Source organism: Mauremys reevesii, linkage group 10, assembly GCF_016161935.1.
Source record: "Mauremys reevesii isolate NIE-2019 linkage group 10, ASM1616193v1, whole genome shotgun sequence".
NCBI classification, from domain to species: Eukaryota; Metazoa; Chordata; order Testudines; family Geoemydidae; genus Mauremys; species Mauremys reevesii.
Genome location: NC_052632.1, coordinates 66153231 through 66176777, shown reverse-complemented (window position 1 = coordinate 66176777; position 23547 = coordinate 66153231). Strand labels below are relative to the sequence as shown.

The 23547-nt window shown below is 40.3% G+C and overlaps 1 protein-coding gene across 2 annotated transcripts in view; it reads right to left on the bottom strand.

Moving 5' to 3' along the window:
* BMERB1 (bMERB domain containing 1) overlaps positions 1 to 23547 on the bottom strand; it is an 80005-nt gene that overhangs the window by 27030 nt on the left and 29428 nt on the right. For both annotated transcript variants that reach the window (XM_039491398.1, XM_039491399.1), the window contains one exon: positions 18454 to 18577. In XM_039491398.1, the coding sequence (XP_039347332.1) occupies positions 18454 to 18577 (124 nt within the window). The remainder of the gene's footprint in view (positions 1 to 18453; positions 18578 to 23547) is intronic.

The window sequence follows — 23547 nt, the reverse complement described above, 5'->3', positions numbered from 1 at the left end:
TGAATCTGGGCATATACTTTAAAGCATTCCTGACACTCTTTTTATAATTCCTCTTCTGTTATTTAACGGCTTCTTTCAATAAATCCTGTACATGGTCAGAGATAGCACCTCTGCATAGCAAGAATTATCAACCCTCTTGCAATTTAAAAAAATATCTTCCAAAGCTAAAACCAGACAATCTATTTGCCCATGAACTATAAAATGGCACATAATGAATAAAAATGTGAACAAATGATTTTAAATACATGTTACAAATGACAGAAAAATAAACAGCTTTAAAGAGCCCTGCAGTAAGCTGGTATAGTGACACAGCCCACTGATACATCCTGCCATGATCCATTTATGAGGAGAAGAATGCCCTGAGCCATAATGCAGTAGTTTCCATACTATCCACTGGTTTGATATACAGCCTGAGTCATCACAGCTCTCCACAGTGCTAGAGCGAGAGAAAGCAGTGACCACAGAGGAAATTCTATTAAATCATGTCTAACCAGTTCTCAGTGTAAGGTGAAGATAGATGTCAGAGATTATTTTTTAAAAAGAGTAAAGAAATACAAGAGAAAGAGAGAAGAGACATTTTTCATGTTTTGACTTTAAATATATTTTGCCAAGGAAGAGCATAACTCTATTCCCTGATCCAATTCTGGATCTTGATTCCAGTGTTCTGCCTCCATACTTGTGCCGCACTGCTTCTGGAAGGGCAGCATACTGGAGTTGAGACCCACTGTGCAGATGCGAGAGCAGAATTTTGCCTGAAGACTTTCCTGATAATAAAAAGATTGTAAAAAACTTAACAGGGCTTTAAAAATGATTCATGCTTATTTCTGTACTTGAGATTTTTTGTTTTCTACTTTAGCATTAGTTCATTTCAAACAGTTGAATATTATTTGACAGTCCTTTTGTGAGGTTTCTCCCAGAGGAGTAAAGTTGTAGTTTAAGATCCAGCTGTTATACAGAACTGTGCTTCCAGTGTGGGGGAAGAGGGAGGGGGGAGAAAGATGATAAAAGCTTGAGCAGATTCTGTGTTTCTCACTGTTCCCTTAACTGTAATGATCATCTAAAGGGAAAAAATGTCCTGAAGAGTTTTAATTACAATTAATGGTGGGTGAAGATCAAACTGTTTAAAGATTGGAATAAACGTTGAAAAGTTTTGGATCTCAGAGTTTCAGGTGATAGCATTGCTGAGCGACAGTGGTTCTGTTGCCAAGTAGTGTTTAAGATTCAGATTTAGGCTCCATTTCAGTGGCTTGGGGACAAACTTCACCCTGCCCAGCCATTGTTTAAGAAAAAGGAAGATCTTGTAGTTAAGGCACAAATCTGAGTTTTATTCGCAGCCTGCCACAGGCTTCCTATGTGATCTTGGGCAAATCACTTGCCACCTCTGTTCCAGTTTCCTCATCTGAAGAAAGGGGATAATAATACATCCCTAACTCAGAGAACTACATTAATTAATGTTTGCAAAGTGCTTTCCAATCCTCAGTCAGAAAGTGCCATCACAATATTAATTTATTTTTTCATTCAATGCTTATCTGAATTGTCCACCAGCATTACCAGGCAGGGAAACTGCGGGAACAGGATTTCTTGTGTAATTTCCATTGCTTCTTTCTACCATGAAAACATATTATTTGGCCATTTCTGCTCTCAGGCCTTGCTAGGTTCTGAGAATTCAGGGATGCATTAAATTAGGAAATAGGGAAGCAGAGTTAACTGAGCTCTTTCAGTTTGCAGCAAAGTTTTGGTTCAAGTTTGAGTGGAGTTGAGGGGTGGGAAAAAGACTTCCTTCTTGTACCAACTTGGCTTCCCCAGCCCTAGTTGCAGTAATCACACCCAGCTTTCTTGTGGCACTATGTTTTCATTATCACAGAAGCAAATTAGTAAAAGTAAGTAGGATTCTCTAGTTACACTGAACTGCCAGTTTCACACTAAAGCCATTTGAAGGTGGCTACTCTGTTCACATAGGGCAGTCAGACATTTGAGCCACACATAGAAGAGCCATATCGTCAGCTTGCATGAATCAACATAACTCCACCAACTTTAATAATGCTGTGCTGATTTGCACCAGCTGAGAATCTGGCCTATGGCATTTATCAAAGCAGTATGCAGTGTTATTGTCACCCTGTTGTCAGTCCCAGGATATTTGGGAGACAAGGTGGGTGAGGTAATATCTTTTACTAGATCAACTTCTGTTGGTGAGAGAAACAAGCTTTTGAGCTACACGGAGCTGTTTCTCAGGTCTAGGTGAGGCACCTGTTCGATCTTGTATTTAGCTGTGACCCTCTAAATACCTTTCCCAGATCTGAGGAAGAGCTCTGTGTAGCTCAAAAACTTGTCTCTCTCACCAACAGAAGTTGGTGCAATAAAAAATATTTCCTCACCCGCTTTGTCTCTCATTTATCAAATTATCACATAAAAGCTCTGTGTGGCCAGAAACCCTGACTTCCCTGTTAATTTTCCTGCTGTTAATAACAGAACTGTATAAGTAAACTTCAAGTACTTTCTTCAGTGATTTCGGCATAAGTTTAGCAGTTCAGCGTGTCTAGGGAGTGTCTGCTAATTTTGTTGACTGACTTTGAAGGCTACAAAATAGATCTATTGTCTCCTTGGAGTCTCCATAGGAGTGTGCTTAAGTTTCTCTTATTCTCTCTTTATTGGGCCATGAAACCCTTTTGAATTCATTTGTGCTGCTCAAAAGCAAACCCACATTTTCAACTTGATGGTTTTGTGGGTCCACTCCCTTTAGCAGCTATTTCATTCTGTAGTTCTGCTGGGGCATATTCCTGTCTGGAAGTAAAGTTGCTCATTGCAATAAGAATCTTAGGAGATGGAAGAACCCACCCTAAGGGAGATTATAAAAGAAGAATCATGGATGATGATGCAGACCCATAAGCTGATATTACTACACTAGAATCAGCAGAGGATCTACTGAAAGAGTTTATAGTAGTCTTGCCCCTAAACATCATTAGCAGGAGTGGTTGTTGAACACCAGTTCAGAGAGGGGACATTGGTGAGGGAGACTTCTGTGTTTTAAAGGAAGAATATAATTGAAATCAAAGGGGAGTTTAGCAGAACTAACTGGATATTTAGGAGTAAAAATCTACACAGAAGTAGTGGGGAGTAGTCTGGCCGCAAAATCTTTGATGATGGGGAGATTGGTGGCATGATTTCTCCCCATCTATCAGTAGGACTGGAGGGAGAGGTAGGGATGGCCTAGGAGAATTGCAGAGCTTAGCTTTGTCTATATTTAAGGCCAACTAGTAGACACAGGGAACATGGAATGGGATTTCTTCAGTAAAGATTTTTGGGGAATGACTAAATCTTGAGGCTAATTGAGATTCTTGTATTGATATGGAAAGGTTATATGTGTCCCTTTTCTAAAACTGGCCTGTTTTATTTCATTTGTCCCTGTCAGTACATTACAGATTCCCTCTTGGATTTCTGAAGCTTCTAATTATAAAACCATGAATTCCCAGATAACCTTTAATAGAGGAGAATATAGTACATGTTATCCGAGTCATTATGGTGCGTGTTTATCACGTTGTTATTCAGCTTGACACCTGGTGATGCTCAGACAGGAACACACAGAGCCTGCAATTAATGTAACAGATTTCTGACTAGCCCTGCCTGACTGGTCACATTCCAAATCAAAAGTCCTATGATTAACTTCAAGTATTAAAGCAAGTGGGGTTATCTCTTCTAGTTAAAAGCACTATCTGATTCTGAAGAAGTATGGAGGGGAAGGGAAAGTACTGTACTGGTACTTTGAAATAGTATTGTAATTCAATTATCACAGATGTTTGACAGAGGTGAAGGCAGGGGTATTTGAAAATCCCAGCCATTGCAGTTCATATTTAATATATTTCAGACAAATTCAAACTAGTATAAATTCAGCACCACTCAAGCTGCCTGAATTGTGTCCTCTGTGGCATTTCTGCTATCTTGGGCTGAAATCTTTTCTGAGGACAGGCATGGAGTTTTACCACCAACTTCAGAATAGCACATGCATTTAGAGAAAAATCAGAAAGGCTAAGGCACAAAACGAGTTATATCTAGCAAGAGACATTGAAGGAAATAATTACACTAGGAGCAAGAGAAAGATGAAGGCAGATGTAGGCCCACTACTTAGCAGGGAAGGAGAGCTAATAACAGAGTAGACAACACCAAGAAGGCTGAGGTGAAGGGTTGCCAGGTGTCTGATTTTCGTCTGGAATTCCCAGTTAAAAAGGGACCCTGGCAGTGGTCATTAAAAGTCTGGTTGGTGGCGCAGCGGGGCTAAGGCAGGCTCCCTGGCTGCTGTGGCTCCGCGGGGCTCCTGGAAGCAGCGGCACCTTTCTGTACCCCAAATCCCTCATCCCCAGTCCATACCAGACCCTGCACCCCAGCCGGAGTCCTCATCCCCCCCACACCCCAACCACCAGCCCAGAGCCCCCTCTCACACCCTGAACCCCTCATTTCTGGCCCCACCCTGGAACCTGCACCCCCAGCCCAGAGCCCATATCCCTTCCCATACCCCAACCTCCTGCCTCAGCCCAGAGCCCCCTCCCATATGCTGAATCCCTCGGCTCCACACTCCCACCCTGTCGTCCCCTCCCATACTCTGACCCCTCAGCTCTACCCCCAAGTCCAGAGCCCCCTCCCGCACCCCAAATCCCTGGATGCCAAATCCCTCATCCCTGGTCCCACACCAGAGCCTGCACCCCCAACAAGGGGGAAGGAACATGAACCAAAATAGGGAAAGACTGGGTTAAAGAATACTTAGATAAGTTATGTATTCAAGTCAGCAGAGAGTGGTGAAATTCACACTAGGGTACTTAGCTAGAGCAATCTCAGAACCATTAGCAATTATTTTTGAGAACTCATGGAAGACAGGTGAGTTCCAGAGGACTGGAAAAGAGCAAGCATAGCACCTATCTTTGAAAATGGGAACAAAGAGGACTCAGGGAATCATAACCAATCAGACCTAACTTTGATATCTGGAAAGATAGTGGAACAAATTATTAAACAACCAATTTGTAAGCACCTAGAGGATCATAGGGTAATAAGTAACAGCTGGCATAGATTTGACAAGAACAAATCATGCCAAACCATTCTAATTTCCTTCTTTGACAGGGTTACTGGCCTAGTGGATGGGAAGTAGTAGTTGTGATATATCTTGATTTTAATAAGACTTTAGACACAGTCCCATATAACATTCTCATAAGCAAACTAGGGAAATTTGGTCTAGATGAAATTACTGTAAAATGCGTGCAAAACTGGGTGAAAAATTGTACTCAAAGAGTAGTTATCAATGGTTCATTGTGAGACTGGGTCTGGCCTGGGTCCAGTACTAGTCAATATTTTCATTAATGACTTGGATAATGGAGTGGAGAGTATGATTAGAAAATTTTCAGATGACACCAAACTGGGAGGGTTTGAAAGCAATTTGGAGGACAGGTTTAGGATTCAAAAGGACCTTGATAAATTGAAGAATTGGTCTGAAATCAACAAGATGAAATTCAATAAATACAAGTGCAAAGTACTTAGGAAGGAAAATTGAAATATACAAATACAAAATGGGGAATAACTGGGAAGTAGTACATAGATAAGGATCTAGGGGTTATAGTGGATCACAGATTGAACGTAAGAGAACAATGTGTGCAATTACAAACAAAGACAAAAATCATTCTGGGGTGTATTCACAGGAGTGTCTTATATACAACATCGGAGGTAATTGTTCCACTCTGCTTGGCACTGGTGAGGCCTCAGCTGGAGTACAGTGTCCAGTTTTGGGCACCACACTTTAAGAAAGATGTGGACAAATTGGAGAGAGTCCAGGAGAGTGCAACAAAAATGAAAGATTTAGAAAACATGACCTCTGAGGAAGAGTTAAAAAACTGGGCACGTTTAGTCTTGAGAAAGAAGACTGAGTAGGGCCCTGATCAGTCTCTTCAAGTTACGGCTGTTATAAAGAGGATGCAGAGTAGCAGCCGTGTTAGTGCGTATCCGCAAAAAGAACGAGGAGTACTTGTGGCACCTTAGACACTAACAAATTTATTTGAGCATAAGCTTTCGTGGGCTACAGCCCACTTCATCAGATGCATAGAATGGAACATATAGTAAGATATATATACAGACAGAGAACATGAAAAAGTGGAAGTAGCCATACCAACTGTAAGAGGCTAATTAATTAAGATGAGCTATTATCAGGAGGAGAAAAAAAACTTGTGTAGTGATAATCAAGATGGCCCATTTTAGACAGTAGACAAGAAAGTGTAAGGATACTTAATGTGGGGAAATAGATGCAATGTGTAATGACCCAGCCACTCCCAGTCTCAGTTCAAACCCAAGTTAATGGTATCTAGTTTGCATATTAATTCAAGCTCAGCAGTTTCTCATTGGATTCTGTTTTTGAAGCTTTTCTGTTGAAAAAAAGAGGATGGTGATCAGCTATTCTCACTGTCCACTGATGGTAGGACAAGAAGTAATCAATTTACTATGCAGCAAAGGAGATTTAGATTAGATATTAGGAAAAAAACTTTCTAACTACAAGGCTCATTAAGTATTGGAATAAGTTACCAAGGGAGGTTGTAGAATCCCTGACACTGGAGGTTTTAAAGAAAAAGTTAGATAAACATCTGTCAGGGATGTTCTAGGTATACTTGAGGGCTTCTCCTGGCAAATAGTGCATGGCAAGCTGGGGTTTAAATCTACAGTGCTGTTAGGGTACCCTTCCCATTCTGAACTTTGGGGTACAGATGTGGGGACCCACATGAAAGACCCCTTAAGCTTATTTCTACCAGCTTAGGTTAAAAACTTCACCAAGACACAAATCCTTTCCTTGTCCTTGGATGATACTGCTGCCACCACCAAGTGATTTAGACAAAGATTCAGGAAAAGGACCACTTGGAGTTCCTATTTCCTCAAAATATCCCTCCAAGCCCCTTCACCCCCTTTCCTGGGGAGGCTTGAGAATAATATACCAACCAATTGCCTTTAATAAAAGTACAGACCAGACCCTTTACTTTTAGGACCCTAAAATCAATTAGGTTCTTAAAAGAAGAACTTTATAATAAAGAAACAAGTAAAAGAAACACCTCTGTATAATCAGGATGGAAGGTAATTTTACAATAGAGAGAGGATTTGAATTCAGAAGTTCCTTACTCCTAGCCCTGGGCTGATTCCACTAGACTAGCCTCTTTATTGGGCTAATAATTTATTGGATTCATTTCAATATTTATGTGTTCTCACTTTCTGTTTTTTCTTCTTTGGAGGCATTTGTGACCAGGGTACCTCACTGAAAATGCCAAGGTAAGGGCAGGCTGCAAAAAGGAGAGCAGGTTCTCCCAAAAACTGGTGATTAACACTGAGATTAGACTCACCAGCCAGTCATAATCTGTGCACACTGGTTATCAAGAAGCAAAAAAAGAAATCCCTCTTTATTGCTTTCCAGTTCTCTGGTTCCCAATCAGCACATAGGTCCAGTACAGTGAGAAGTTATTTAAAAACACTGCTCACTATACAAAATATTCTTCTGAGCCCAAAGAGCCAGCCACATTACCAGGTCAATATTAGTTTGGATCTTACCCAAATACCACGCTGCCAGCCAATCCTTTAGTAACTAAAACTAAAGGTTTATTATAAAAGAAAGAAAGAACAAGAAGGGAGTTGTTAAATGACAAAACACTCAGATACATACAGAGACTTCAAAGTCCATATATCAGGCTCTTAGCAGCCCTGGTGAGTTTGCTGGCTTGAAAATCCCTCTGGCACACATCCACAGCTTGGGTCATTCAGTCCTTTGTTCAGAGCTTCGCTTTGTAGAAAAGTTACTCGAGAGGTAAGAAGCAGGAGTGAACTAAGACAAAATGGAGATGATGCAGCTGCCTTTTATATTCCTTTTTCATGTGGCTTGTACTTCATGTGTCCCAAACACAAGCTTCACAGCACATGGCATGGAAAAGCCTCTGTCCACCGGCATGCCCCTACATGCCTTGCTGACTCATAAATGTATCCCCTGGCTCCTTTCAAGGGGTTCTCATTGTACAGCTGATGACCCTTGATGGGCCATCAAACAGGTTAGGCAGTGCTGATGCCAATCTGTCTGGGAGTGTCACCCAGAAACACAACACAATTTTTGAAATACAGATATACCATACATATCTATAACTCACAATACAAAGATGACACAAACATATAAACAAGATCACCATACTTGGCAAATTATAACATTTTCACAGATACCTTACATGGCATATCTGGGCAAATTCCTTGCAATTTTATAATACTGGTATCAACAATATCATGAAGTGTCTCCAGATTCGATACAATATCACAGCATTAACAGTGGGAAATCAAAAACAGAGGCATTGATTTGTGAAGGAGTTCAATTTAAAAACGATGGGCGGATTTTTGCAACAGCCCAGATAAATAATCTGGGAGCCTTTGTGTTGTTTTATGTTGAACCACCATTGCTTTTGAATATAAGGAACTGATTGGTGACCAGATTTACCACGTACTGCATGATACTTAATGGTTGGTTAATTTGTGCACTAAACCTTGGTTCAGGAGGATTATATGGAAGTGATTAAACAAAAACGTTAAAGAAAGAACGATGTGCTCAGATGTTTGCACCAAAGGAAAGAATAAGAAGTCATTGATCTTAGACTGGTTAATCATTAACTTTTGTGTACAGTTTGTCTCCTGGTTGTTCCTTAATCCGCAGGCACGGTATGGGAGTTTTTCTTTTGAAATGTAAGGGTTTTTTTGTTTTGCTTTGCAGTCTCGTTTGTTAAATCAGAACCAGTGTTTTTCTTTTTAATTTCCACAACGTAGAATAATAAAAAAACAAACATGGATGCTATAACAGCCGTTGTTTGAGACTGGGGTGGATACTGTGTAATGCAGAGAGTTAGCTTCTCAGCTGGTTTAAATCGATATCGCTCCATTGAGTTCAATGGCCTAGAGAAGATAGAGAATCTATCTGGAACTTCTGCTCGCCTTTTACATAATACAAAAACAAGATAACTTTCAATGAAACTGAAAGGTGACAAATTTTAAACTGATATAAAGATATGCATTTTTACATAGCACATGATTAGCCTATGGAACTCATTGCCATATGATATCACTGAGACCAGAAGCATAGCAAGAATTATGAAAGAACTGGACATTTATCTGGATAATAAGAATATCTAGAGATAAGGGATAAAAATTAACCGAGAGTTGTGAAGGGATGCTTCAGGGCATAAGCCAATTAATGGGAACCAGGAAGAAACATTCCTTATTGGCAAGTTATTCTATAACTGCCTACTACAGCATTTATTCTGCCTTCATCTGAAGCAACCTGTACTAGCCACAATTAGAGACAGGATCCTTTATTAGATGGGCCATTGGTCTGACCCATATTCGAAATGGAGCTATGCCAATTTACAGCAGCTGAGGATCTGGCACAGGGATAACAAGCCAGTTTGGGGTCCTTTCTTACTTTTTTAGGAAATTCATCAGCCTGTTGTTATTGACTATGGGCCTGACCCTAAGCCCACTGATGTCAGTGGCAAAGCTCCATTGATTTCAATGGACTTTGAATGAACCCATAGTTCTTATCAATAATTTGGCAGCCCATCAGTTTTGTCAGATAATTCATATTTTTGTCTCTAAACAGAAAGTAATATCCCAGGAACCAGGCTTTTCTTTCCTGGTAGAATGGATATCATTTCAATGAAAAGTTAATCAGCCTTCACTACTATATGAATAGCTCTTCAATCATTTAATTATCTGTTGATGGTTTCTTTAGAAGCCAGTTATGGGATTTATCATTCATTAACAGATACATTCTCTGTTGTTTGGGATAACATCAAAAACCGACAGACCCAGTTACAAAATGATGAATGAAATCACAAAAATATCCTTTTGTGAAGGGTCTGGAATTAGCTGACTGCTCTTTCAGTGATAACTCATCCATAATGCATTGTAAAGTATTCATGTTGAATCATCCATCCATTGAAGGAGTGCAGGGTCCCAGTTATCAACTGAACCTTCATTTAGTTATGAAATACCAGTTTTTCTTTTAAGGAGAAAAATCAAATGCTGAACATCTATAGACTGATGAAAACCATTTTTTTTCCCTGTAGGGAACCAACTATTAGTGCATCATCCATCAAATGATAACCGCTAATTTATGTCAATGCTATACCCAATGATAAAATCCAATTAAACACATCTGAAAAAGAAGTTATGCTATTTTGCATTGGCCTGTCAATACTATTTCCTTTCCAAAATTGTTATGCACACTGATTATAATCATTCTTCCTCACTCTTCATCTTGTTGCAAACAATGGATGCACTTTACACCATTTGTTTTCACCCCTCCATATATTTAAACAATCATTTTGTACCAGCAGCTGCAGATGATCATTTTGTCAAAGTCATGGTTCTTAATTTAGATTTCATTTAGTAATGAAAAAACAAAAGAGAATAATGACTCCATTTTATGATTTTTCTATTTACCACTGTACTATCTCAATCAATTACCCTCTTGGAAGTTGAATAGAATTATTTCCTTATTTCCTATAATTATTTCCTTTTTAAAAAACATTTTTTTAAAATCTATTGTGTGTTTGTGAGCAGAAGCAGTGCACTATACTTGAAATACCATTACACAGGGATATTAAAGCTATTGGAGAGAATCTTGGCATATATGAAGAACAACTATGCAAGATGATGATTCTGTTGTCACAAATATTGTATCTGCACCATATATTATAAGCTCCTAATCCTGTAAACATCTGTGAGTATTCCTATTGACTTCAACTGGACCTGCACATCTGCCATAATTCTGAAGATGAATCCCAAGGTGTCTGCTGTTGGGTTCCCAAAAACAGAAGCATCCAAAATTAAAGGTCAATTTTTAAAATTTTGGCTTAAGTTTTGTCCCATTTTTTTCCAATTCAAAATTTCATCAAAATGTCAAAAATTAAAAGATTTTAAAAAGTTGCTTTTAGTATGAAACTACTTCTTCTTCAGACATAACCCTAACATGGTAAGCAGAAAAATAGAGCCCTTTGAAGCTGTCTACATGATATGTATTAGAAAGGGGTCTGAACCAAAACCAAAGACCTGACTTCACCTGAACTTTGCAACTTGGATATATGTCCAGTATAGAACATACATACATACTCCTTCAGGGAAGTTAAAGTGTAGCACTGAATAAAATTTAAGTCAGATATTACTACATTCCTTTATTTCTGAGCTCAGTCTTAGGGTCTGTCTCTTTATTCCCTCGCCATCATCAAGTGCTTTAAAATTAGCCTTAAAAATGATGATGTTTAAGTGTATGGCTTTTATCTCATCAGCCGCCTGTTCTGTCCTCCTCAGGCCCCCTCCTGCATCAGGATGACTTTTACAAAGCTCCTAGTGGTGGTGACCTGTTCAGTAAAGGTCCTATTTAAATACTGGAGTGTTACCAATCTGAATGTTGTAATGTAACACGTTGGCATTTGCCTATTGACACAGCAGCCACACGTTTCATTTTATCCTTAGTGAAGGTATTCCTGCAAGATTCTTTAGTCATTCATGTCATTTTGTTCAAGGCGGAGAAGCATCTAGAAATAGTTAATTATCTTCAGCATGGTGCAGTACAGCACCAACTATAATAACTAGAGTTCGACTCATACACCTTAACTTCCCAGGCAAGCAGATCTGTCTCTAAACCACAATAAAGGCAGGACAGTCTCCTTCAACTGCACAGCACCTCATGCTGTGTGGAGGGGAGAAGAGAAAATGCCAAGTCGGAGATGCATGCTACATAGATCCTAAACATGGAACTGCCTGAAGGAACATTACATTATCCATGAAATCACATACCAGTGGATAATTTCTTGCTGGTTTATACACAGAAGACAAGAAAGTTGGGGAATGCTAATTGGCTGCTGTGCAGCCAGACCTCGCTAGTTATGTTTGTACTAGAAACTATGTTAACCTGGAGAATTTCTCTTCACCAAATGTCCTTTGTTCATGGCAGCACATATTTCATTGGCTAAAATATGTGCTGCAGTAAATGTTGTGACTATCAAAGGCAATGCACGTATTATTGCTAAGCCATTTCAAGCCTCCAGTATAAGTGAATTTTATTATTGCTCCACTAACCCTTTGCTGAGCTTGTTAGAGCGCAACCTCCCAAGGAAAGTAACATTATATCATTTCAGTTAGAAATCTCTGGGTTAGGTTCTCATCTTCTGTAGATCTGTATCCCTCCACTGACTTCAGTGGAACCGGAGCTACTCTGATTTACACCAACTGGGGATCTGGTCCTCTATTTTTATTCACACTCCCAATACGAGTAGAAAAAGCAGTGAGATAAAAGCTCCTAAAATACATCTCTGACAGTACCTCCCATGAGGCTTTATTTGATTGTTTGATTCTAAGTAGACTGTAGTGAAGCAGTTGGTCAGCTTCTTGAGAAAAGACTATTCTCATCAAGTGCCCAATCAGAAAACACTTAAGCCAACAATGAACTTGGAGACACCAATCCACATCTGGGCTTTCCCAGGAATGTGGCTTGGCTGGTAAGGAACTCAGTCATGGACATGTGACTTTCCTGGACTGGACTTTGCATAGACGAGAGGAGGGGGTCTCCGCCCACAAGAGAAAGTCTATTTAAGCCCGTGTGAGACCCCCTCCATTTTGTCTTCAGCTGGCTAAAGAGAGAGCCTCTCCACCCCTAAAGAGACCTCTGGCTCAGCAAGACAGGGTGCTGGGATCCCAGGCTGGCAGGGAAAGCAGGGGCAGAAGTAGTCTTGGCACATCAGTTGGCAGTTCCCAAGGGGGTTTTGGTGATCCAATCCATCTCAACATCATCAACGGGTAGGTTTTTGATATAATAACTGATCTGTAATTAAGCTAGGCTAAAATCCTTCCATCAGATCCACAGGCACACTTGGGCAGGGATTCTCAGACTAGGGGTCAGGACACCTCAGGGGGTCATGAGGTTATTACGTGGGGGGTCACGAGTTGTCAGCCTCCACCCCAAACCCTGCTTCACCGCCAGCGTTTATAATAGTGTTAAATATTTTTTTAAAAGTGTTTTTAATTTATAATGGGGAGGGTCATACTGAGGCTTGCTGTGTGAAAGGGGTCACCAGTACAAAAGTTTGAGACCCACTGCACTAGGGGATGTGGTCACGTTGGGAGAACAGGGCATGGATGGGGAAGAGCTGGCAGCATGGAACAGCTGGGAGGCAGTGATGGTGGTGCTGAATGGCAAGCAGGAAGTCTGTAGCTCTCATCTCCCTAAAATCATTGTGATGTTTTGATGCTTGATGGATTGGCTGAGGAAAAGGGTGGTGGTTCATGTGCTTCAGGGAAGGAATGAGAATGGAGATGGAAGCAGAGCTCCTGCTGGGAGTTAGATTAGGCCCGGGTAGGTAATGCAGACAGGCAGATACCAAGGCAGTACAGGACATGGAGCATAAGTGATGTCTTCAGTGTCCTATGTCCAGTGGCATTGCAGGACACAAAACAGCAACATCACAGTGTCCTATGGATTCAAGAACATGTGTAATTATAACCCTACATATGGAACTAACTGTTGGTTAAACCCTGACAAGCCCTATGTGTGCAGAGACCATGAGGCAATGGTGAAATTCCTGGAACACCACTTGATAACCTTTAACAGAAAACCAATGCAGACAAATGCTCCAACCCCATTATTGCACTGGGAACTGTCCATTTTTGCAACCTTTGGTGAAGTAGGATGGGACTGAGCATCAGGTTTCTGGGGATGGGTTTTATGTTAGAAGCTTTATATATTGAAATGGAAAAGCCTCTTTTAATTTGCTTTGTCTCCAGTGACCACAGCCAAGTCAACGTTCTATGATTAAATGTGTTTGCTGCTGATTCTCTCAGGAGTCAGTGGTTTTGAAAGCTCAGGATCAAATTCTAAAAGTATCAAAGACAGCTTTTTAAAAACAAAACTACAAAATGTATCTAATTACATTTAAATATCTGTGTAAATGATAGTCCCTGGTATTTAATTATCTAATTAAACTAAGTTATAAAATGGAGAGACATTTCTAATTCCAGTGATGCAATAGTGGTAAAATTGATGTATCTGGCAAAAGTAATTCTTTTAGAAAATAGTGGCCTGTTATAGTTTTGGAATTAAAGGAAGAAAAATTAATCTAAAAAGTGTTTAAATATATATACTCTCTGCAGTAAAAATTTTATCTGCAATGACATTTTCATTTTGTTTGTTACTTAATAGATACCTAGCAGTACATTTCATGTCTTTTTTTCTTTTGATTACTCTTTGTGTTTTAGGGACTTTGAAATCACAATAAAATAGAATTTATAAAGTTGTTCTAACTCCCTAGGTTCCTCTCATAGAACTGGGGATGCTATTCTGTAATTAAGTGAAAACAAAACAAAACAAAACAAACATCTGCTGAAAATGACTGTTTTAGACCACAGTTGTAAAAGCATAGTTGGGATTTTCAAAACCACTCAGCAATTACCTTACTCTTTGTCCCTTGAAATAAATGGGAATTTTACAATTGGCTTCGAAAAGATATTACAGAGTTAGGCTTATGGTGAGTGCTTTTGAAAATCCTACTTGTAAATTGTGGAATCCCCAAAGGTTAAAATTCAGTCCATGGTTGCCGTTCTCTTCAATGGTTCTTGGAGAATGGAATGATCTGAGCACAGGATTTGGGGACAGGAATTTCTGGGTCCTCGATCTCACTCCAACACCTACTTCCTCTGTGACCTTGAGCAAAACACTTAAACCTGCACTTTAAAACTTTAGTGCCTGGAGTTAGGCACCTAAATCATGATTTAAACACCTCAGAAAGTGGTCTGATTTTTTTTTTTTTTAGAGCTACTCAGGACCCACAACTTATTGACTTCAGTTGGAGCTATAGGGCTGAAAATCAGGCCAGTTATTTAGATGCCTAACTTTAGGCATCATGGCACAGATCCACAAAGGTACTTAGGCACCTAAGTCACAATTTTAGGTTCCACTGTGACCCACAAAACTCTCTCAGCTGCTGCCTAACCCTGTAGGTCCCTAAACACACCCAGTGCCTAATTTTTTGCAATTAAAGTTCCCTGGCACCTAAATTTCTGCTGCCTCACTCTATGCATCTGAACACCTGTCTTCTGCCTAAGCCCCAGAGTGATCCACAAAGTGGGGAAAGATAGGGATTCATCAACCTCACTTGCATGCAGGGCCCAATTTGGTAGGTGCACTCAGAAGCCACGTACTGGATCAGGACCCATTCAAAATCTAGCTGGAGGAGGAGGAGGAGCAGCCACTGTATAACTTTTAGGCCCCTACTTAGAACACTTGCCTGGGTTGTGGGAGACCCCAATTCAGCAAGGGAGAGAAAGGATTTGAACAGGGGTCTCCCACTCCTGTTAGGTAAGTGCTCTAACCACTGAGCTCTGGGATATTCTGATGTGGGGCTCCTTCAGTCTCTCCTGTTGAAGTTGTTCCACTTTGAATAAATAATTAGTCATTGGAGCAGGGAGATTGGATGCTGGGTTCCCCACCACCCAGGTTTGTGCCCTAACCACTCAGCTATAGAGTTATTCTCAGTCTTATTCTCTCTGACCTAATGACTCTAATTATTTATCCAAACTTAGGCGAGACTAATCAGGAGAGAAGGACACTATGCATCACAATATCCTATAGATTAGTGGTTAAAGTACTCCCCTAAGCACTGGGAGACCCCTATTCAAGTCCTTTTTCACCCTCTGGCAGAGGGGGAAGTTGAACCCAGGTCTCCCACATCCTAGGGAAGTGCACTAAGCACTGGGCTAAAAGTTATAAGGTGGGAAGCGGCACTACCACTGTGCTGATGGTTTATAGCATAGTCAGCATCTGAGCCAGCCCCACTTATGTTCCAGTTAATTTATTTTCTTTGCTCTTAAGTGGAGGCAGTAATATATAGTAAATGTGAGACTTTGTTGCCTTGGCTGGCATTGCCGGACACAAAACAGCAACATCACAGAGTGGCAGTGGGAAGGAAAGTCATGACTAAAGGAAAAAGTAACAGGAAAAAAATAACCAGTCTGCTTGTGGCAAGATCAGTTTGTTTTCACTGTTGTATGAATTCAAAAAAGGGTCCAATATTCCAATACCAGAAAGTCTTTTAGCATCTTGGTTAATTATAAGGAATGCAATCACACTTACCAAACTATGTTCCACTCCCTCACACTTCCACACTCTGGGCTCCACCATCATATACTCTTTGGCTTGCTTTGATCATGCCATTAATTGAAAATCTAAAGCAGCAGCAGAACTAATTAGAGACTGGAGTTCTCATCCAAGCCAGAGAAGACTTAGTGGACTGAGCACTAAATATGCTAGTTTCTCAGCTATCACATGTTCAAAGTGTGGCCGAATCAATTCAGCCCTTTGCTATGTTCAGGCCATATAGCTGACTATATAGATCTTTCAAAAGAGACCAAGTCCTGGCAAGAGAATGCAGCTACTGAAATGCCTTAACTATCTACAGATCACTAGTCTCAGGACATCTACAAGTCCTTTACTTCAGGAAACAACTGAAAGTAATAAACTCATCTATAAATGAGAGTACCTACCTTTTATTTTTATAGGTTCATTTATAAAGCATGTATGGCCTGAACAGCTGTAAAATGCTTACCCCTGGACCCACTGAAGTTAATGGAAGTTGCATCATTAGCTTGAGGGGAAGCAGGGTTTGGGTTATAAAAATAAAACCCACCACAATTTACATGAGCTATCCATAATGAGCGGCAGTAAAGAACCTCTGCTGATCTGGCTTACGGAAACATTGGCAATATTCCTCTCATTTTTCAGGAATAAAATAGAAGATTTTTAAAAATCAGAAGAAATAAACCAAACAGATGCATGTTGCAGCATGTCTACTAAGCTTCGTCACAGCAGTTCACTGGTCTTGGGCGGTTAGGGACTGTGAAGGGAAGCAATTTCCAATGCTGGAGGCCCTTGCTGGAGAGAAGTCACTGCAGCCAGCCTCAGAGTCTCACCTCGTAAAGTAATAGCAAGAGTATTCTAGATGCTCTTGTCTGCTGTAGGGGGAAACAGAGCAAGGGGCAGCCTGCAAGACAGCCAGATTCCAGACCATTCAGGCCTTTAAAAGTTATCAGTCATCATCCACATTTTGAATTGCATCCCAAAGTCAATGTAGAACAGCACAGGTGGTAGGTGCTCAGAGAAGCTGTCCTACTTCAGCAGGTGGACAGCTGCTGCGTGCTTCTGGGTATTAAGCAGAGTGTATTCAAATTATGGATAACACTGGGAAAGCACTGTAGATGGTGCCAGTTTTGGCAAAGTTCCCTTTTCAACAGTCTGACTCCATGTTAATCTGCTGACTCTGACCCTGACAGGAGAAAAGGAGCATTGAGAACAGCTATGAGCATGAGCACTGGGGAAATGAAAAAGGCAGGTTGGAAATGAGGAAAAAATAGATCAAGAGAAGAGAAAGAATACAGTAAAGTAGGACAGACAGACAGCTACTATTGTACTCCTTCTCTAGGATAATTTATTTCAATCCCTTTGCACTGTTTGATATAAAAAATTTCAAGGGAAACTCTAGCAACGCTTTTGCCTGACCTGACTCTATCTATATAGAAGCTGATAGCCAAGTATTTACTTGATTACCTAGAAGCAGGTGTAACAAAACCAATCTTGTTCTTGTTTATTTTAGCACTATCACTCCAGTCAGTATTACAAAGTCTGTCAGCAAACTATTATTTCTAAAAGGTTGTAAACTATGGCTGTACATTTGCTCTGGACTGAAATTCACTAATACAGTGCAATTCCCAGACCTGGATAAAAAATGTTTGCATGATTTGTTATAAAAAATAGGAGGCCAACCCCACTTTACTCACACAAGTGAGTCAAAGAGGAGAGTAAGGGAGCATTGAAGCCAATGGGACTACTCGCATGAGTAAGAGTTAAAGGATCAGGCTCTATATTTGTCCTTTAAAATGGATGCATAGGTGGGAAGAGAAAAGGGCCAGATTCTCAGGTGGTATAAATCAATGTAATCACTAATTTATATCAGCAGAGGATCTGGCCCTATATGAGCAGTGCTAAATTCTTCCCTCGGGTATTCATGTGCAGATCCCACTAACTTCAATGAGACTTGAATAGAATTTAGTTGTTGTTTTTTCACACCATGCTCACTCCCACATAGGATATGAGCTCTGGTGTGAAAACATACTCTGCCAGAAGCATTGCTCCAATGTTTCTTTTGTAAGCAATAGATCCTCTTTGTAAATTCTGTAAAACATGTTGGATAAAAGATTTAACTTCCTTTGCAACTACAGAAATCATTTCCCAGTGGCATTTTGCAAACATTCAGCTAAAATGGGCACTCTTCATCTTTTTTTAAAGTGTGAAATGGATAAAAAAAACCCTAAACTCCTATTTTGATTAGTTTTGCTTAGCATTTTCCCAGAAGAGTTGGTACTTACATAAACCTGAGCTCTGATTCTCTTCTGACTAAGACTTCCCGAAGCCTCTGGATCTTTGCCATCTCCAATTCGATTTCCTCAGGCATCATTGTTGTTTCAGCCATTGAGATGATGTCAAGTTGATCTATGTGTGTAAAGGAAGACAGGAAATGAATAAGGCTGGTCAAACTGACTTAGCAGGACCTTTAAAGAATGCAACTTAATCACAGAGGTGCCAGGCCATGGCATAATTAATGTGGGTAGCAGGGAACATAGTAGCTGGATGGTAGGTGGACTGGTCCTTTCTTGTTTTGCTGGGTACTTTCAATGATTTTTAATCATTAAAAAATAAAAGGATTCCTATAAATCTCTAATACGATTTGACGTGTTTCAGTAAATCAGAATATATTACAAACTCATAAGAAAGCTTAACCTACAGTAACCCAGTATACAGTCAGAGCTGCTGTGCCTTATTTTACATCACTACAGACTTTTAAACTTACCAGCTACAAGAATTCACTATTGTGAACAATCTTGCATTAGAAGAGATATGGACAAAAAGAACTAATAAGAATTTTCTATCTATCTATCTATCTATCTAATTCCTATGATTCTTCCTGGCACTCCATTGATTTAAATGGGACAAGCAGTTAAAAGAACAGCCCAGAGAAAAGGGCCCATCAGACAAGAGGCTAAAGAGTGTGTATAAGAGGCTAAGGATGCTTCTTGTGAAATGCTAGTAATCATGATTTCCATTGAAATCAGGTGGAGTGGAGGATACACAGTACTTTGTAGGAGGTGTTCTCTCTTCCCTATTGGTAGAAGTAGGTACTATCAGTCTACAGAGAGTTGCTTTGGGAAGCAGGAGTCTGACCTCCAGAAAACCTTATACTGATGTTTTATCACATTTATTTATCTTGGCCAAGATTTTCAAACGTGACTAATGATGTTGGGGTACTTCAGATTTTGGGAAGCAACATAAAGAGGCTTGGTTTTCAGGCAGTGCTGAGCACTTGCCCTCTGAAAAATCAGGCCCCTTTAGTCTCAGGTTAAATAACAAAAACTGAGACACCCAAACTCACTAGCTACATTTGAACACCCATGTGTACAGGACACACAAAAAAACAAAAAATGAAATTGTAGCATTAGCGGCATTTCTGAATTAGGAGAATGCAGCTCTACCAATTACAAGGAAACAAATTATGGAAGTACCACCATAAAGACCAGACCCAGGCAGCTGAACATAACTTCTTACAAAGAAGACTTGGAATATGAATAAAGCTACAGTCCCCTCTGTGGCATTATCCATCTTCAAGCACTATCAATCTCCTTATGTTTTCCTTTTTACTCTACGCAACTGCTCTTAAGGTCTCATATTACAGTGACCATCTAGTGGTTAGAGCACTGGCATGGGACATGGGTTCAATTCCCTGCTCTGCCATGGCCTTCTTGTGAGACTTTGGGCAAGTCATTTAGCCTCTCCGGGCCCCATTCATTAAATTGGGGAAAAATACTTTACTATCTTACAGGGCTGTTGTGAGAAGAACATTGAGAAGATTGTGAAGTGCTTTGAGATCTAATGATGGAAAGTGCTGTATAAGAAATAGCCATTATTATTATTAACACAGAGGAAGACATCCAGATGTGGTTTTCCTCAGAATACCCGCAATCAACATGGCTTCTGTATTAGCTAACTCACCAATACCTATTCTTGGAAAGTCGAGGAGAATTGGGAAAATACCAGAGAACTGAAAAAAAGCAAATATAGACTCAATCTTCAAAAAAGGAAAGAAGAGTTACCCTGGCAACTACAGACTGGCAATTTCAGTTCCTAGTAAAACAATGGAGCAAATATGAAAAGAAAAGTAAAATCACTAAATGGCGAGAAGATAACAGAACCATGAGCAAAAGTAGCACATCTTTATAAAGACCAAAAGTTGATAGCTTTTAAAATAAAAACTACAAAACTGATAGATGAAGGAATGTTATACAGTATATTTGGAAATTAAAAATCTTATTATCAGCATTAATCCAAACTGACTTGATTCTGTCTCATGGACAGGAAACAACCTAAAGGGCCTAAATAAGGTGGAAATTATAGATGATGATGATGTATTTCATTTAGGAGAGGTTTCTAGCTGTAGTGCTAACGAGGCCAATTCAATCATGGTGGATGTGGCCCATTCACATCTACCAATGTAATATATGCCATCATGTGCCAGCAATGCCATGTACAGTAGCCAAACCGGATAGTCTCTGCACAAAAGAATAAATGGACACAAATTAGACATCAAGAACTGTAACATTCAAAAAACAGTAGGAGAGCACTTCGGTCTCCCTGGACACTCAATAACAGACTTAAAAGTGGCCATTCTTCAACAAAAAATCTTCAAAAGCAGACTTCATTGAGCATCTGCAGAACTGGAATTAATTTGCAAATTTGACACAATCAAATTAGGCCTGAATAAAGACTGGGAGTGGCTGGGTTACTACAAAAAATACTTTGTTGATACTCACACCTTCTTGTCTGTTGGGAATGGGCCACATCCACCATGATTGAATTGGCCTCGTTAGCACTACAAAAAGTAATTTTTCCTCTGTTGATATTCATCCCTTCTTGTCAACTGTTGGGAATGGGCCATCCATGCTAACAGAACTGGCCTCATTAGCACTGATCCCCCACTTGGTATGGCAACTCCCATCTTTTCATGTGCGGTATATTTATACCTGCTTACTGTATTTTCCACTCCATGCATCTGATGCAGGGGCGACTCCAGGCCCCAGCACGCCAAGCACATGCTTGGGATGGCACGCCATGAGGGGCACTCTGCCAGTCGCTGGGAGGGCGGCAGGCGGCTCCGGTGGACCTCCCGCAGGCGTGCCTGCGGAGGGTCCGCTGGTCCCGCGGCTTCGGTGGAGCATCCACAGGCACGCCTGTGGAAGGTCCACCGGAGCCGCGGGACCAGCGGACCCTCCGCAGGCACGTCTGTGGGAGGTCACCGGAGCCGCGGGACCGGCGACCGGCAGAGCGCCCCCCGCGGCGTGCCGCCATGCTTGGGGCGGCGAAATGGCTAGAGCCGCCCCTGATCTGATGAAGTGGGTTATAGCCCACGAAAGCTTATGCCCAAATAAATGTGTTAGTCTTTAAGGTGCCACAAGGACTCCTCATTGTTTATCCAAGGAAAATGGATTGCATTCTAATTATTTAAAAAAAAAATGGAAAATGTGGTAAAGGATCATTACTGTATTTTAAAAACCTTTTAAGCTGGCCAACATGTTCATTGGCACTGGCTGGGTTATTTTTGCTTTTTGAGTCACCCAATAAATTATAATTTTTGCTTTTATTAGCAAGAATCCTTTAACTGGCAAACTTACAGCAGAACTGGTCAGGGCTCCAAATTTGCTCTTTGTAAAATTGCATTTCATTGCTAGATCAAATAATCAGTAATCATCATTTTGCTTTTTGTAGCGTTCCATTGCTATAGAGTTATTTTAACTGGCTGGATCAAAAATAGCTTTGATGCAAATTTATTTTTCCAAATACTTAAACAGGATGCAGGAAATCATCCTGATTCTACAAAGAATTAAAGCCAATAAATCTGCCAAACATGCAAATAATATATACGGTTTTAAAAATAGTTTTCAAGAGCATGTAAAATAGAAGTGAATGTTATGTTCTACTTTAAGAATTGTAATTTTCTTTTTACCCGCTATTTACATCTGCCTATAAATACCCCAGTGTTTGCTATGACCCAGACCAACTACCCCACTGTGATCTCAGCAATTCTGGAAATAAGTATTAAAAAAACAGTGTGCCCAGTAGACATTAGGGTCAGACCTTTGGCTTCTTGTTCCCTTTGCATTGTGCCAATTTGTTAAGTTTCCCCAAATTTTTAGTGCCCCCTTATAAGCTCATAGATTTTAAGGCCACAACGGACTATTGTGACAATCTGTTTGACCTACTGCATAACACATGCCAAAAAATTTCACCTGTATTGAGCCCATTGAACTACATCATCTCTTTTAGAAAGACATTCATGCCAAGCTGACTGGAGTAGCTCAGGAGTGTGAGTACCAACCTCACAGCAGACTGTTGGCACACACCCCAAATTGGTTGTGAGTTCTATATTTAGATTTCACCAACCAAATATCAAATCCTCAAACACTAGTTAAAAGCCTTAACATGGAATCACAGAAAGTCCCCTTGAAAACTCCAGTCTATCTTGCCACCCAGGCATATTTGCCTTTGTGATAGATGGTCCTTTACACCAAAAATCCAACAATATTCAGGTTACTCCCAGTCCCAAAGGACCAGTCATTTACCCCAGGTCAGTTGCACCTTAGATCCTGTACCAAAGACAACGCTTATAGCCAATCCTATAATAAACCAAATAAAGATTTATTAACTAAGAAAAATAAATAAGAAAGTTATTTACAAGGTTAAAGCAGCAGGTAAACATAAGATTGTAACTCATTTGTGTGTATAAGTTCAAAAAGGTAACAGAAGCTGCTGTAGTATGCAAGATCTATATGTCCTCTATAGCTAACCAAGGCTAAGTAGCTGGGGATCCCTCGCTTATGCTTAGAAACCTTGCCCTCCCCAAATCCAAGCAGCTTAGAGATGCAGTTTATTCCTGTCAGGGATTTTTATTCCCTTCCCCCAGAGTTCAAGCTAATGGGATGAATCCCCATGCACATCTCTTCTTCATGGGTGTGGGGGAGCAATCACCAAACAGTTTGTGTGGTATCTATGGGCCTTCTTCTGTTGGGCAGGAAATAACCCTTGCTGTGGCAAACAAATTTCACACTTGGTAATGCTTCTGTCCTGACTGTGGTAGTTTACCGTTTCAGAGCAAACACTTCAATATTACCTTATAACATAAGATACAGATATTATAAGTGACCTTAATGCATGCAGTAACTTACAAGCATTTCATAAACACTAACCACATTTTCGTAAACCTAGTACATATTTTAACAATACTAACACACAGGTGAGCCAGACTGGTTTCCAGCTATGCATTTGCCAATGTTCAGGTGAGGCCTAGGGGCCTTGGCATGAGATGGTAACTGGCCTCCCAGCATCACACTCCAATCTCAGTGTAATGATTTTAG